The sequence below is a fragment of the Vigna unguiculata genome, chromosome 3 (genome assembly GCF_004118075.2).
Source record: "Vigna unguiculata cultivar IT97K-499-35 chromosome 3, ASM411807v1, whole genome shotgun sequence".
NCBI classification, from domain to species: Eukaryota; Viridiplantae; Streptophyta; class Magnoliopsida; order Fabales; family Fabaceae; genus Vigna; species Vigna unguiculata.
Window position 1 is genome coordinate 51,848,037 of NC_040281.1, and position 15,702 is coordinate 51,863,738.

General features: G+C 32.9%; 2 protein-coding genes across 2 annotated transcripts; both read left to right on the forward strand.

Annotated features, from left to right (window-relative positions):
- The first annotated feature begins 3,604 nt into the window (after positions 1 to 3,604).
- Positions 3,605 to 6,571, forward strand: LOC114179535. Its single transcript, XM_028065906.1, has 5 exons — positions 3,605 to 3,726; positions 4,066 to 4,120; positions 4,330 to 4,665; positions 5,536 to 5,879; positions 6,012 to 6,571. Exons 1-5 carry the CDS (start codon positions 3,658 to 3,660, stop codon positions 6,228 to 6,230), a joined length of 1,023 nt encoding a protein of 340 aa, XP_027921707.1. The 5' UTR covers positions 3,605 to 3,657; the 3' UTR covers positions 6,231 to 6,571.
- A 4,840-nt stretch (positions 6,572 to 11,411) lies between these two features.
- Positions 11,412 to 14,877, forward strand: LOC114175068 (LRR receptor-like serine/threonine-protein kinase GSO1). The gene has a single exon (XM_028059827.1). It carries the CDS (start codon positions 11,853 to 11,855, stop codon positions 14,760 to 14,762), a length of 2,910 nt encoding a protein of 969 aa, XP_027915628.1. The 5' UTR covers positions 11,412 to 11,852; the 3' UTR covers positions 14,763 to 14,877.
- Positions 14,878 to 15,702: the final 825 nt, after the last annotated feature.

The window sequence follows — 15,702 nt, forward strand, 5'->3', positions numbered from 1 at the left end:
CCAATTAAGAAAATTCGTCTTGATAATGCTGGTGAATTTACATCTCATGCTTTTAATGAGTATTGTATGTCAATTGGAATTGAAGTTGAACATCCAGTAGCACATGTTCATACTCAAAATGGACTTGCAGAATCATTGATAAAACGTCTAAAATTGATTGCACGACCTTTACTTATGAAAGCTAATCTTCCAATGACTACTTGGGGATATGCAATTCTGCATGCTGCAGTATTGATTCGCATCAGACCAACAAGTTATCACAAATACTCTCCTTTACAGTTGGTTTTTGGTCAACAACCAAATATTTCTCATTTAAGAATTTTTGGGTGTGCTGTATATGTCCCAATTTCCCCACCAAAAAGGACTATGATGGGTCCTCAAAGACGTTTGGGAATATATGTTGGATATGATTCTCCATCGATAATAAAATATCTTGAACCATCAACAGGTGACTTATTTACAGCTCGATTTGCTGATAGTCATTTTGATGAATCAATTTTTCCAACGTTAGGGGGAGAAAGAAAGAAACTGGAAAAAGATATTGGTTGGAATGAATTATCATTATCTCATCTTGATCCTCGTACAAAAGAGTGTGAACTAGAAGTTCAACGGATAATTCATTTACAAAAATTGGCCAACCAATTACCAGATGCTTTTACTGACACAAAAAGGGTAACTAAGTCGCATATACCCGCTGCTAATACTCCAATCAGAATTGATATTCCTGTTGGACAATCTAATATAGCAAATGAATCTCAAACACGCCTAAAGCGTGGTAGGCCTTTGGGTTCCAAAGATAAAAATCCTCGTGTGAGAAAAAGGGAAAAAAGGCAAGATGGCCTAATCGAGGGGGTAAAAGTCCCAAAAGATTCTTTTGACATAATCAATGATTCGGTTCCAGAAGAACCTCAGGTACCTGAAATTGTTGAAAATGATGAGATCTCAATAAATTATGTCATGAATCATAAAATATGGAATCGAAATAAAGTCAATATTGACGAGGTTTTTGCATATAATGTAGCAAAGGATGTCATAAGTGACAATGATGATCAAGAACCAATGACAATTGAAGATTGTCGGCAAAGAAATGATTGGCCAAAATGGAAAGATGCAATCCAAGCAGAATTAGATTCGCTTGCTAAACGAAAGGTTTTTGGACCTGTAGTTCGCACACCTGAGGGTGTAAAACCTATTGGGTACAGATGGGTTTTTGTACAAAAACGAAATGAGAATGGTGAAATTGTTAGATACAAAGCACGGTTAGTTGCTCAAGGTTTTTCACAAAGACCTGGTATTGATTTTGAGGAGACATATTCTCCAGTATTGGATGCAACAACATTTAGATATTTAATTAGCCTTGTTGCACAAGAAGGTTTGAATTTGCACCTCATGGATGTTGTTACAGCCTATTTGTATGGCTCTTTGGAAAATGATATTTATATGAAACTCCCTGAAGGATTTAATGTGCCCAACAAAGCAAATTCTAAAAAGGATTATTCAATAAAATTGAATAAGTCCCTTTATGGATTGAAACAATCAGGACGTATGTGGTATAACCGTCTAAGTGAGTACTTATTAAAGGAAGGGTATAAAAATGACCCTATTTGTCCTTGTATTTATATGAAAAGATCCGAGAATGAATTTGCCATAATTGCTGTTTATGTAGATGACATAAACATAGTTGGAACTCCTAATGAGCTCACAAAGGCAATTGATTGTTTAAAGAAAGAATTTGAGATGAAGGATCTTGGAAGGACAAAGTTTTGTTTGGGATTACAAATTGAGTATTTAAACAAAGGTGTTCTTGTACATCAAGAAGCTTATATAACGAAAGTGCTTAAAAAGTTCTATATGGACAAATCACATTCACTATGCACTCCAATGGTGGTGAGGTCATTAGATGTTGATAAAGACCCTTTTAGACCTCAAGAAAAAGATGAAGAACTACTTGGTCCTGAAGTACCATATCTTAGTGCTATAGGAGCACTAATGTATCTTGCTAATTATACTCGACCCGATATAGCATTTGCTGTAAATTTGTTAGCAAGATATAGTTCTTCACCTACAAGAAGACATTGGAATGGAGTAAAACAAATACTCCGTTACCTTAAAGGCACTATGAATATGGGCTTGTTTTACCCAAATGATTCAAAATTAGATCTAATGGGTTATGCAGATGCAGGTTATTTATCAGATCCTCATAATGGTCGATCACAAACAGGATATTTGTTCACATGTGGTGGCACAGCGATTTCATGGCGATCTGTGAAACAAACAATAACAGCAACATCGTCAAATCATGCAGAAATTTTAGCATTACATGAGGCAAGTCGTGAATGTGTTTGGTTAAGGTCTATAATTCAACATGTGCGACAAACTTGTGGTTTATCCTTGGGAAAAATGAAACCAACAACGATATATGAAGACAATAGTGCATGCATTGCTCAATTGAAAGAAGGATATATTAAAGGAGACAGAACAAAACATATTCTTCCAAAATTCTTTTTCACTCATGATCTTCAAAGAAATGGTGATGTAGAGATCCAAAAGATTCGCTCATGTGAAAATCTAGCAGATTTATTTACAAAGTCTTTGCCAAGGAGAACTTTTGAGCAATTGGTTCATAGGATTGGACTCCGCCATCTTAATGATGTAAGTTTACATGAGGGGGAGAAATTAGAAGATGCAAAGAACAATATTATATAGAATGATGTACTCTTTTTCCTTCACTAGGTTTTTATCCCAAAGGGTTTTTCCTAGTAAGGTTTTAACGAGGCACATTCTTTTATCAATGGACACCCAAGGGGGAGTGTTATGAATTAATGGTCGTCCATTGATTTATACAATTACTCATATGATTGATAATCATATTATTCATTACTCTTTATGATGTAATATTTTGTATTTACTATTTGATTTTATATCCTTTCTGGGTTACCATATTGTACCTATAAATAGGACTCGTCCTATCAGTAATGCGACACACATAAAAACAGAAGTTGCTCCCTACTCTCTCATTCTCTATTCTTCCTCTCCTTTGTCTCTCTTATTACCTTTATTTTATAACAGAAACAAATTTATATGTAAAATATATATTTCAATCTCAAAAGTTTAATTAAAAGTTAATAAAAGAAAATTTTCATAAATCCAAACAAAGGTTAATAAGATTACAAGATGTTTTAATTTATGAATAAGTAGAAATAAAATTCATTTTCCTCATTAATAAGAATAATTTTTTTTTTGTTATAATTTATTAAAAATAGTAGCTTTATTATCAAAATCATTTAAAAGTAATATTCAAACATAATTTTCTAAATTTACCTATAAGACTCTTTTCAAAATGGGAAAAAAATTGGAAAAAAGTATTTTGAATAATATAAACGTAGGAAATGTATTACCCGGGAATTACATAATATTGAAAGTATGATTGAAATTAAATAAAAGAAACATTGAAAAAAAAGTAAAATATAATAATTTAGAAGTAATTTTATTAAATAAAGAACATTTGCAAAGACTTGCGGATGAAGTAACATTTTCAAAGACTAGTACCACTGTATAAATGAAGTTCTCATTCACAAATGGTAATTGAAACAAATCAAATTCTAACAGCAGCAAACATTCTCACAAACCCTCTCTCTCTCTCTCTCTCTCAGAGTAATGGTCACTGCAATTAGTTGCTTCTTTTCTTCTTCTCCCTCTTCTTTCCAACGCAACATAAATCTCAAGGTACTTAACTTTCTCTGTCATTTTTTTGCAATGTAGCTTTCACTGTTTCAAGAATAAAGATTAAGCGATAAAGATTCAAGAATAAAGATTAAGGGATAAAGATTCAAGAATAAAGATTAAGCAATTCAAGAATGTCTATAGAAATTTTATTTTCCCAAAATTGGCGAGTAATAATATGTAATCAGTCTATTAAATCTGTTCGCTAGAATTTTGTTGCTAAATGTATTTGTAAATTTTTCTTTTTCTTGGATAGTAAATTCTATTTTAGTATGGCACCATCTAGTAGTGTTGTTTTGTTTGTTCTTCCTCTTACATTGTGTCGTTTCCTTCCATATTCAGTTGAGGTTATCGCTCCACCGCCAAAGAGTCGCTCACTGGACAATATATGACAAAGGTAGCTTGGTTGATTGTTTGTTGGGCTTATTTGTGAATTTTCTTTGTTTTTTTATTATTTTCTGACTTGACAACCTAATAATCATTTTCATTGTTTGAAGAAATAGTGATTTTATATGATTGAGTTTGGTAAATAATTTGACTATGGAAGATTGGTTTCTGATTTCTGGAGGTGACCTTTGTTAACACTCTTCTGTTTGTGATGGTTAGACAAATCCAGTCAGTATATACACGGAGTACCAAAGTTGAGAGGAAGGCACCAGAAACAGCATGCTTGGGTGCCAGAAAAGCATGATTCTATTTCTGAAAACATCTTTCCTATTAACAAATCATGTTTTCATTTATCCCAAAATGGTGGAAAGTCAAGACTAGTCCCCTTTTGTGACCTTAACAGAGATAACGAAGTCATTTCATCAAATTCAGAGAGGACTCAGAACAGCGCATCATGGATGTTGGGTCCTGCTATCCTAGTTGCTTCTTTCATTTTGCCTCCTCTCATTTTGCCTAAAGTAATGCTTAACAATTTTGGAGAGTCGTCGTCATTAAGTAACTAACTTTTCTTTTAAAGAAATTCTATTGTGATGTGTTACTTTTCATGCAATATATACGATTTAGCATATGCAATGTGTAGTGTATTTCTTGCATTGATGTGCTGTTCAAAGTAACATGTCCCTGATGAATGGAAAATTTGCCCTCAGAATTCTTTTATTGGGGTGGGGTAAGGAACTGGTACCGTTAAACTTTCTGGATATTCATATCTGGAGTATGAGTCTTGTTAATAGAGTGACTGGGAACCGGTCATTCTTTCATGATTAGGACAAAACAGTTTGAAAGAATCATCGAACAATTGGACAGAAATGAAAAATTGAAGTGAAAGAATATTTTACTTTCTTGAAAATGAGATTCCCTAGTATAATTTATATAAATTCCATAGGATTTATATATAGATATATATACTTGTTTGAATTTGCTAGTTTATTAATAGTTTTGAAAACTGTTTGAACCGTCAAACAAATAATTTGTTGAAACTAGTACATGTAAGATTTGAAATGAGGTCTTGCTTGATTGGACAATCTTTTTTCATAAAAATAAAATTTGAAGAAAAAAACAAATAAACGAGTTTTGTAGGCTAATGTTTAGAAGTTGATTTTTAACTAAGGTTTAAGTTAGTTTTCATTTATAAAGAAATTTGTTTTACTTTTGTTTCTTATTTTTTCTAGTAGAAGTGTTTTGTAGAACATTACCAAATATTGATTTGATCCATACTTGCTGCAATGTTGGCACTTTGGGTTGAATATCCACAAACACTGGAGTGACACATTATTTTCTTTGACTGTTGGTACTTTATTATCCTTTCTTTGTTACTTTTTTAATTTAGTGCTTAACTCTGAACTTCCCTTCATTCTTCGTCTCCAGTTTTACTCCTATTATTCTTCACAGAAGCAACTTTCTACAGTGGAGTTGCGGTTTTTCTTCTTCAACTGGACTCTTTAATGAGACGCAGACAACCAAATCATTCTGCAAACAAAAGTGTTACTTTTAGCCCACAATTGGGATATCAAATCTCTTCCGTTGTTACCATGGTGCTTAGTATAACAATTCCAATAGCCACAATGATTTTGGCCTTGCAATGGACTTTCCCTCTCGTCCCCACGACTTTTGTTCCACACCTGGTTGGTATACTTGTCCAATTCACATTTGAGCGGCTTGCAAGATATTGGAAGTCACCATCATGGGCTGCTATTTCTTTGATCTTTCATGTAAGAGAATCCAATACCCTCTTGATTAACCTTTTCCTGGATTTTTGGTAGTAGGATTCTTTGAAATATTCCCATTCCTTCTTCTCAATTGATGATTCATATTATGACACTAACAAATTATTTAATGCGCAGGCATATAGATTTCACCAAATCCATCGTGCTGTAAATCTGCTAACGTATATTTCATTTGAAAGTGGAAGATCTGAGGTTGCAAAAAGCAAACTGCCTGCAGGCAGTTTGGTAACACTTTCAAATATCCTTTACTTGCTTCTTGTGATTTGCTTTTGGTCTTTCTCAAGCTTCCTGATGAGACTGTTTCTGGAACTAAATAGTGATGCCAAGTTGATGTAAGGTTTGTTAGTATCATTTCACAGCTGAAAACAGCCCAACTCATCTTTGGGTTACTTAGTCGTTTTTTTTGGTGATAAACCATCTGATTGGAAGGAATTGATCCTCCCGCTAGTTTACTACTGATTGTGATGGCTAGAACTTGTACATAATGGATTTTCAGTGTAGAAAAGCAAATGAAGAGATATCATAGGTAGTTCTATTTCCGCGGCCATACAAATTATAACCCTTACAACTAGTTACATATTTCCTGTGTGTATACTTTCATGTTGGAACCCTCATTCGTTTAAGTAGAGAATTGAAAACTTTCCAGATTCACAAGTGTAAAGTTGGTTGAATAGTTGAATAGTTGCAGAAAGATCTGCTGTTGGTTGAACACATAATATGAACCTGATGTTAGAATAATTAGCAGTGATTCATAATCACAACATGTCAGTGGAAACAAAATGTCATAAACAGGGTATAGATCCCTAGTTACAAAAAAATGGCTTTTTTTTAATTATTTTTTATCATTAATGAGTTTTAAAAAATTGCACGATCAAAAACTATATTATTTGCTTTCTGCATATTACTGAAATTGCATGACATAGCGTGACATATAAGAATCCAATTGAGGTTGTGACGTATAATATATTTTAACTAAAAAAGGTAGCTTTGACACAATCCACTTCAACAAAATGGAAACTTTCATAAATTCGTTAATTTAAAGACAAAATGCTTTTTTTGCTGTAGAGTGAGCGTATTTTTTTTAGTTAGAAGCAGTATGATGGAAAGAAAATTAGACATACATTTAACAAATAGTATGTCCAATAGACAATAGATAATTAATTAGTAAACGAAGAAGAAGAAAGAAAAGAGTGTATCTCTTAAAGAAAAAGAAAAAAAAAACAACCCTCACTTGTGAATGGGTCTGACACTGCCTCCTAAACCCGTGTGTTTCATGGAAGAGACCATCTTTTACAGAAATTGTGGTGGCCTTAGAGAGATGCTGTAATACTGAAACATTTACGTTAAAAAATATTTATTTTAAAACTGAACAAAACTTGGGTACCAATATATAACATTATATAATGTAATAGCTGTAATATTTTATTGCATATTAACATTTATAATTTTATTATTAATTATTTCTTACCTAATTTTCTTTAATGCTTGGACCTCATCATCTTCTCGTTTCTTTGTTTATTCTTGCTTTCTAGACCGATTACAACTATAAGTGTGACTTAAATTCTGATCATATAAACTCAAAACTGGGCTTATTAACTACCAAGATTAAAATCGATAAGTAATATTAATTTGCAGAAAAAATTTAATCTCTGTCCTAGTAAATTGAGAGATAAACGTCGTACGACTGAACATAAATTTGTAGATCAAATTAGCAATGACATGAATTATCAGGACAATGTTTAACTTATAGTCAACTCTTCATTAGTTTAGCTTGCTTTTATCATATAATTATATGTTATGTGTATTTTTTTTTAATATATGACACGTATATATATTCTTTTTATGTGTATAATTCCTATAATTGTTATTTCAGCAGAAAATAACAAATCGGTTAAGTGAGATCAAACCACATTTTGATTGAATACAAAGAGACCTGTAAAAGTGTCAATTTTGATTTCGTAAATGAAAATTATAAATTTGACTATCTTAATTTTATTTGTCAAATTTCAATATTTAGTTTTCAGTAAAATAATATAATTAGAACTTAATAAAATTAATGTTTGTGAAGAAAGAGTAATAGGAAAATGAAAATTTATAATTAATTTAGATATCTTTTTCCGTACAATAGAATTAAATTTTTGTTAATGAGTATTCCATTAAACTTTACTATATTCCAATTCAAACCACTACATTCTCTACCCTAAGTAAAACATAAGAACAATGGTATTCCATTCTCTACCCTAAGTAAAACATAAAAACATAACAACAATGGTATTTTGACGTTAGAATTTCTTTTTACTATGGTTCATTATTTTTTTTCATATAAAAATTGTCAAATGGTGTTCAAAACTTTTTTTCCAAAACATAACGTCAATTATCCAATGTTTAGGTTGCTCCATTTAATTTTATTTCTTATTGTTATATTTGTTTCACTTTCTATTAAGCATTTAAATTTAACTATACATTGTATAGTTTTCTGTATGCATTCATTTTCCCTCCAAAGCCTTTGCTTGCTGGTAGAAAAATTGGACAGAGAAAAACAAATAAAAAAAATGATATGCTCACTTTACAAATTATTTTTATAAAATTGACTTAAATTTAAAGTTCACTTCTTTATATATTTTTATTTATTTTTCTTAAACCAAACACATTTATCTGTATCTATTTTTTTTTTCTAATTAATTTTTCATTTGAATGTAATATATGTATAGCTTATTTTTCTTAATTTGCAAGATTACCATATAGTCCCTAAAATATTCATTTAAAAAAAGAATGAGGAGAAATGAGGTCAGTAATACTTATCCAGTTGTTTTAGATTCTTAAATTGTTGTATGAACTTGTCTTATTGGTCATGGTCTAAGCAGCTTCAACAAATAACTTGGTGCCAAAACTCCATTAAAATATATACAGCTTCACTTCAAACCCAACACAAGTCAACATATTACTAAAGAGAATGAAGATGTCAACGCTGAGCCAATCTGCACTGTATTCTTCTTAATGTAATTACTTCTTTTTCTCTACCAAACTAACCTCTGCATGATGCAAAAGCTTTGAAAAATTTAAGAATACCGTGTTGCAAACAACGAAATTGAATTTAAGTATTTTAAATAATATTTTGACGTTATTCTAAGTTCTATTGGAACGATATATTCGTACTCACTCCAATGCAGAATCTCCATATTTTATATATATTCTTTTAAACAACGCGTTGTTGTGTCTTGATGTTGTTTTAAATCTTTGTTTATACGTTTGGTCTCCTCAATAATGCACCTTCTCCCTTGGCTGCATCTCTTCCCGTAATCCAAAATTTTACACCTAAGTTTTACTCCATTTTTGTATTCAAGAGTAGTTAATCTCCCCATCACATTATTCCTTTTCATTCTTCTGAAAAATGGACTTTAACTAAGATTAGGTAGCAATTAAAAAGAATAAACAACTCTTGTTGAATTGTGAGCTATCAATCAAACTCTAAAAGTTGAAAACATTCTTTAGAGCGAGCGAGACTATTATTAGATAAATGATAAATAAATTTCTATGTGTAAGGATAAGAAATAAATTTTTAATAGTTTAACTTAATTTTATAAAATTTGTGAAATTTGTATTTATTTTATACCGTAAATTCATCTTACTTTTATATTATATATAATTTTTAACATATTTTATACAATAAAACATATATATCTCAAAATTAAGAGTACATATTAATAGTAATTTGATAACGATTCGATAACAAACAAGTGACATAAAAAATTCAAAAAATAACACATTACACTTAAATAGGTTATCTAATGACATTTTAATAACTATTATTAGATATGATAAATAAATGTGAACTTAGTGCAAATGTGGTTAACAAATTAGAATGGCCTTATTTTTCAAATTTTAGGTTGCAAGAAGTTCATGAGAAAGGTCAATGATGACATGCACTATAACGTGCAAGTAGCGTTTAGGAAAGGGAAAAAAGGTAATTATTTGCACGAAGCGTAGGCACCTAAACTTTTTGTAGTAGTGACCACATATATAGTGGAAGTATAGAAGCGTGAATAAAAAAAGCGTAGCATTTTGAAAACAAGCACTATTGGGTTAGTACCAAAGTAGATAACTAAAGTCTCCAACCACATTTTTCTTCTAACACTCCCATAAATACCACCAATATTGGGAAAACGAAAAATAAGGAAAATGTTACAAAAACTCTTTTACAATAAACGTAAAATTTAGTAAGGTAAATGCAATACATTACATCATGAATATATATTTAAATAAATTTCTCTGTAAATACTTTATAAAATAAAATAAACTTCTCTAAAATGTAAATTTAACTTGTGTATAATTTAAAAATAAGTGCTTACATTTTTTATTTAAAAAAACTACCAATTAACTAATAAACAAACTAATCTTTATGTTTAAAGAAGATTATTTTTATTATTTCATATTTTCCTATCCCCTCTGAGAAAGTTTCATACTCATACTGATGAAATAATTGAAGTTTTTAGAACAATGTAATGTGATGTTTCCTTTTTGAGGGGTTGCTTATGCTTGAATCATGGGAAACTGGGGCGAAGGCGTGGATGCTATAAAGCTAACACTGAAAGCTTAGTGAGCTGAATATGAAAGATAAGATTTGGGGCACTTTTGTCTTCATGTATTTTGGCTTATATACATATTTATCGCGAATCAATGATATTTGAAACAAATATTATTGCCCTTAACTTCATTGAATCAATTACGATAATGCAGTAAAATTTTAGTGTATAAACTATTGAGTATAATACACCAAACCTCACATGGTTTTGGCTTTTATTGTGGACGAATTAATGAAGCTGGAATTGACCCAAACTAGTGTGGTTGTTTTCTCTTCCATGTTTTCTTCTCATATTTAATTTGGAAGTAGGTCGTTTAGGTTGAGAACAATTTATGCTTAACCCTTAATGAGTTTGATCCTACAATAATAGAAATGAACATATGGAAGATGACAATGGAGAAACCTAACACATTGTCATGTGCTTTCACCCCTCGCTGAATTAAGGAAATAAAACAGAAAAAAAGAAAATAAGGAAAAACCGGATAGGGAAAGCCTAAAACGTGTGAAAGTTACCCTCATTCATAGTTTTCCACGTTTCATTATGAAAACTAACTTTCTCATGTTTCATCATGCATGCTTGAAAGCTCACGGCCTTTGGTTTTTCTTTTTTAAGAAAACTTATCACGGAAAGGCAGAAAGTAATCTTATGCTTGAATATCCTGAGTGAAATCTTAGCATTTGGATTGCCATAATGTTTTTGTACCAATTTAGTTGACAATTTTTGAAGTTTAAACAACTGGTACTCTTGTAAAGTCAAATCATGCTCAAACTTGTTTATCTTGAACTCAAACGTCTTATAAAAACTACTTCGAAGATACTATGAATTTGTCCAGCAGCATTGTGAACAAAATTTGAGGATTATAAAAGTGGCCCCACTTGTGCAACTTTTTTCTCGACCATGAGGGGATCTTTTTCTTCGTGCTGCATAATTCTGTTGAACGTACCTCATTGTATTATCAAGTTCTCTACCACAAAACAAAAGCTAGTAAAGAATCTTATACTATTAAACTCGTTGCCTAGAGAGAAAAAAAGGGCGAAAAGGCACCAACATCATGGTTAAACTGAAAAGGTAGAAACTAGAAAGATGTCACCATATGTTTAAGATATAATATAATGGGTTGAACTTCTTCATTCTACTATTTCAACTTTGCTACTATTTAAAACCGTATCTTAACGACCAATTAGCACTTGAACTTGCGTCTTTGTTCATTACTCCTTCGTTTCTCATTCTACTTTTTCTTACTATTTTCATTTGATACCCATCAAAACTTGAGCTCTCTTCTTAGTTGTTCTTCTCTGTTCTTTTATACAGAATGGACCACCTTTTCCTAGAGCATACCTTTTGAATCATTTGGTCTTCTGTGTGAACCTTGGAAATGAAACTCATACCTGTCAGACATTCTGCAATGGGTTCCATTTGGATGTGCCATTTCTTTCTGTTACTGTTCATACTAGATACTTCTTTAATTGCAAGTATGGCCAATAATGCAACAGATTCCTACTGGCTTATCAGAATCAAATCAGAGTTGGTAGATCCATCAGGAGCACTTGGCAACTGGTCTCCGACAACTCATGTCTGCGACTGGAATGGAGTAACATGTGCAGTTGATCAGGAACATGTTATTGCCCTGAACCTGTCTGGTTCAGGAATATCCGGTTCCATTTCAGTTGAGTTCAGACACCTCTCTTCTATTCAAACACTTGATTTGTCTTCAAATTCTCTTTCTGGCTCCATCCCTTCGGAGCTGGGTCAGCTTCAGAATCTAAGAATATTGCAACTATACTCAAATGATCTCTCTGGGAACATTCCTGCAGAGATAGGTAACATGAGGAAGTTGCAAATTCTTAGAATAGGTGACAACATGTTGAGTGGTGAAATTCCACCTAGTATTGCCAATTTGAGTGAATTGACAGTTCTGGCGATAGGATTCTGCCACTTGAATGGAAGCATACCAGTTGGGATTGGTAAGTTGAAGCATCTAATATCGCTTGATTTAGAAATGAACAGCCTTAGTGGGCCCATACCTGAAGAGATTCAAGGCTGTGAAGAGCTCCAAAACTTTGCAGCATCAAACAACATGCTTGAAGGAGACATACCTTTCTCTATGGGGTCGCTTAAATCATTAAAAATTCTGAATCTGGCCAATAACAGTTTGTCTGGGTCAATTCCTCATGCTTTGAGTCATCTTTCTAACTTGACTTACCTGAATTTGCTTGGAAACAAACTGCATGGAGAAATTCCTTCTGCGCTTAATAGTCTGATTCAGCTGCAGAAGTTAGACTTGTCCAAAAACAACCTCTCTGGATCAATACCTCTCCTTAATGTAGAATTGCAGAGTCTTGAAACTCTTGTTCTGTCTGATAATGCTCTGACCGGTAGCATTCCAAGTAACTTCTGCCTCAGAGGTTCAAAGCTTCGGCAACTCTTTTTGTCTAGCAACATGCTCTCTGGCAAGTTTCCTCTGGAGTTGCTCAACTGCTCCTCAATACAACAGTTGGACCTTTCCGATAACAGTTTTGAAGGAGAACTTCCTGCAAGCCTGGATAAACTGAAGGACCTCACAGATCTTGTTCTCAACAACAACAGCTTTGTTGGATCTATACCTCCTGAAATTGGAAACATTAGTAGCTTAGAGGGTCTTTTCCTATTTGGTAACTTCTTGACAGGTAAAATTCCAATGGAGATTGGAAGGCTGCAGAGATTGAGCACCATTTACCTCTATGACAACCAGATGTCAGGACTCATACCAAGAGAGATAACAAACTGCACAAGCTTAGAGGAAATTGACTTCTTTGGAAATCACTTCACAGGGCCCATTCCAGAGACTATAGGTAAGCTCAAGGACTTGGTTGTTCTGCATCTTAGGCAGAATGACTTGTCTGGTCCCATCCCACCAAGCATGGGGTACTGTAAAAACCTTCAGATATTGGCCTTAGCAGATAACACGTTGTCTGGTTCCATTCCATCTACATTCAGTTACCTCTCGGAACTCACCAAAATTACCCTTTACAACAACTCCTTTGAAGGGCCTCTCCCTCATTCACTCTCTTCTCTCAAAAGCCTGAAAATCATCAACTTTTCACACAACAAGTTCACTGGAAATTTCTTTCCTCTCACTGGTTCAAATTCTCTTACCATTCTGGACTTGACCAACAACAGTTTCTCAGGTCCCATCCCTTCCACTCTAGCCAATTCTAGAAACCTCAGCCGTCTCAGACTTGGACAAAATTATCTCACTGGAAGCATTCCTCCTGAATTTCACCAACTCACGGAGCTCAACTTTCTTGATTTATCATTCAACAATTTAACAGGAGAAATGCCACCTCAACTCTCAAACTCCAAGAAAATTGAACACATCCTCATGAGTAACAACAGGTTGAGTGGCAAATTACCTGTTTGGTTGGGAAGCTTACAAGAACTTGGTGAACTAGATCTCTCATACAATAACTTCAGTGGGAGGGTACCTTCTGAGCTTGGTAACTGCTCCAAATTGCTCAAGCTTTCTCTCCATCACAACAATCTGACCGGTGAAATCCCCCTAGAGCTTGGAAACCTCACTGCCCTCAATGTCTTTAATTTGCAAAGGAACGGATTCTCTGGCCCCATTCCTCCGACAATGCAGCAATGCACAAAACTGTATGAGCTTAGGCTCTCAGAGAACTTTTTAACAGGTAACATACCAGTTGAGCTAGGAGGGCTTGCTGAGTTGCAAGTGATTTTGGACTTGAGTAAAAATCTCTTCACCGGTGAGATTCCACCATCTCTTGGAAACCTCATGAAGCTAGAGAGACTCAACCTCTCTTTCAACCAACTTGAAGGAAAATTTCCTCCTTCACTGGGCAAACTCACAAGCCTGCACGTGTTGAATCTCTCAAACAACCATCTTGAAGGCCAGATTCCTCCAACATTTTCAGGATTCCCACTAAGCTCGTTCCTGAACAATCAGGGCTTGTGTGGCCCACCACTGAGATCATGCTCTGAATCCACGGCACAGGGGAAAATGCAGCTATCAAACACACAAGTGGCAGCAATCATTGTGGCCATTGTGTTTACTTCCACAGTGATATGCTTAGTGATGTTGTACCTGATGCTCAGGATCTGGTGCAACTGGAGAAAAGTTGCCATTTCGAGTGCAGAAGGTGGCACTGTTGCCCACAAGATAAGGAATGGAGAGTATTGGAACATGAATTCATTTGGGTTTATTCCTTCACCAGATAAGCAGAATTCAGCAGCAACTTCCTTCTACAATATTAAAATGGAGACCATGGAAAATGCACATATGTAAAATATTTTCATTAGTTTGGGTTCCAAGCTTTGAGGAACCATTGTATCTCACAGTACTTGCACATCCTCAAATGCTAACATCATTTCATTCAATAGAAATACTTCTTCATTCAAAAGCATCATCCTACCGCAGTATCTGCCACCGGGAATTCTTCAAGAACGAGTATATCATTCCTAAAATTCGTAATATATTTTATTTAAATAAATATATAAAAATAAATTGATAATTATTATAGGTATTAAATTTAGCTTATTAAAATAAGAATATAATAAAATACATATAGCGTTCATGTTTCCGTAGTATATGCAAAACTACTATTAAAATTCTTTTGAATATACAAAGAAATTCTTAGTTTTATCGAATGGAAGAACGTAGGATCGGTTGAGATTTGTAGGGTTTTCTTTTAAGATACGATAGATATAAAAAATATATTAGCCACATGAAGTTGTTATTTTATTTTATTATTCTATAGAGCAAAATGTAAAAGTATCAAATATTACAATTTATTAATCCTGATTTCCTAAACTTACATAATAACTAAATATATTTTTATGTTTATACGAAAATATTTTTAAAAGCGAAAGATTTCCAAAAAAAATAATTGAAATAAAAAAATATATTAAGTAAATATTTTTAACATTCCTTCTTACTTAATATTTTAAATTATTTTTTTGGGTTAAGTATATTTTTAATACTTGAACTTTGATCCAAAATTGAAATTCATCTCTGTCTGAAACTTCGATACACTTTTTTTACTATGAATTAAAGTACCTTCGAAAAGTAATTGTGGTCAAATTTTTTTATGCTTTTCAAGATTTTTCATATTTCTCTAGCACTGTCACCACAATCTTATCTAGAGTATTGCATTTGTAAACTTCTTTACCAACCATTTTATCTCTTTACTAATATCAAACAATTTATTTGAGCATTCTTTAATTGT

Coding starts and splice junctions, on each gene's coding strand:
- LOC114179535 (XM_028065906.1), top strand. CDS start 3,658: ATGGTCACTGCAATTAGTTGCTTCTTTTCTTCTTCTCCCTCTTCTTTC. Junction 4,666..5,535: donor TGGAGAGTCGTCGTCATTAA/GTAACTAACTTT, acceptor CTTCGTCTCCAG/TTTTACTCCTATTATTCTTC. Junction 5,880..6,011: donor CTATTTCTTTGATCTTTCAT/GTAAGAGAATCC, acceptor TTTAATGCGCAG/GCATATAGATTTCACCAAAT.
- LOC114175068 (XM_028059827.1), top strand. CDS start 11,853: ATGAAACTCATACCTGTCAGACATTCTGCAATGGGTTCCATTTGGATG.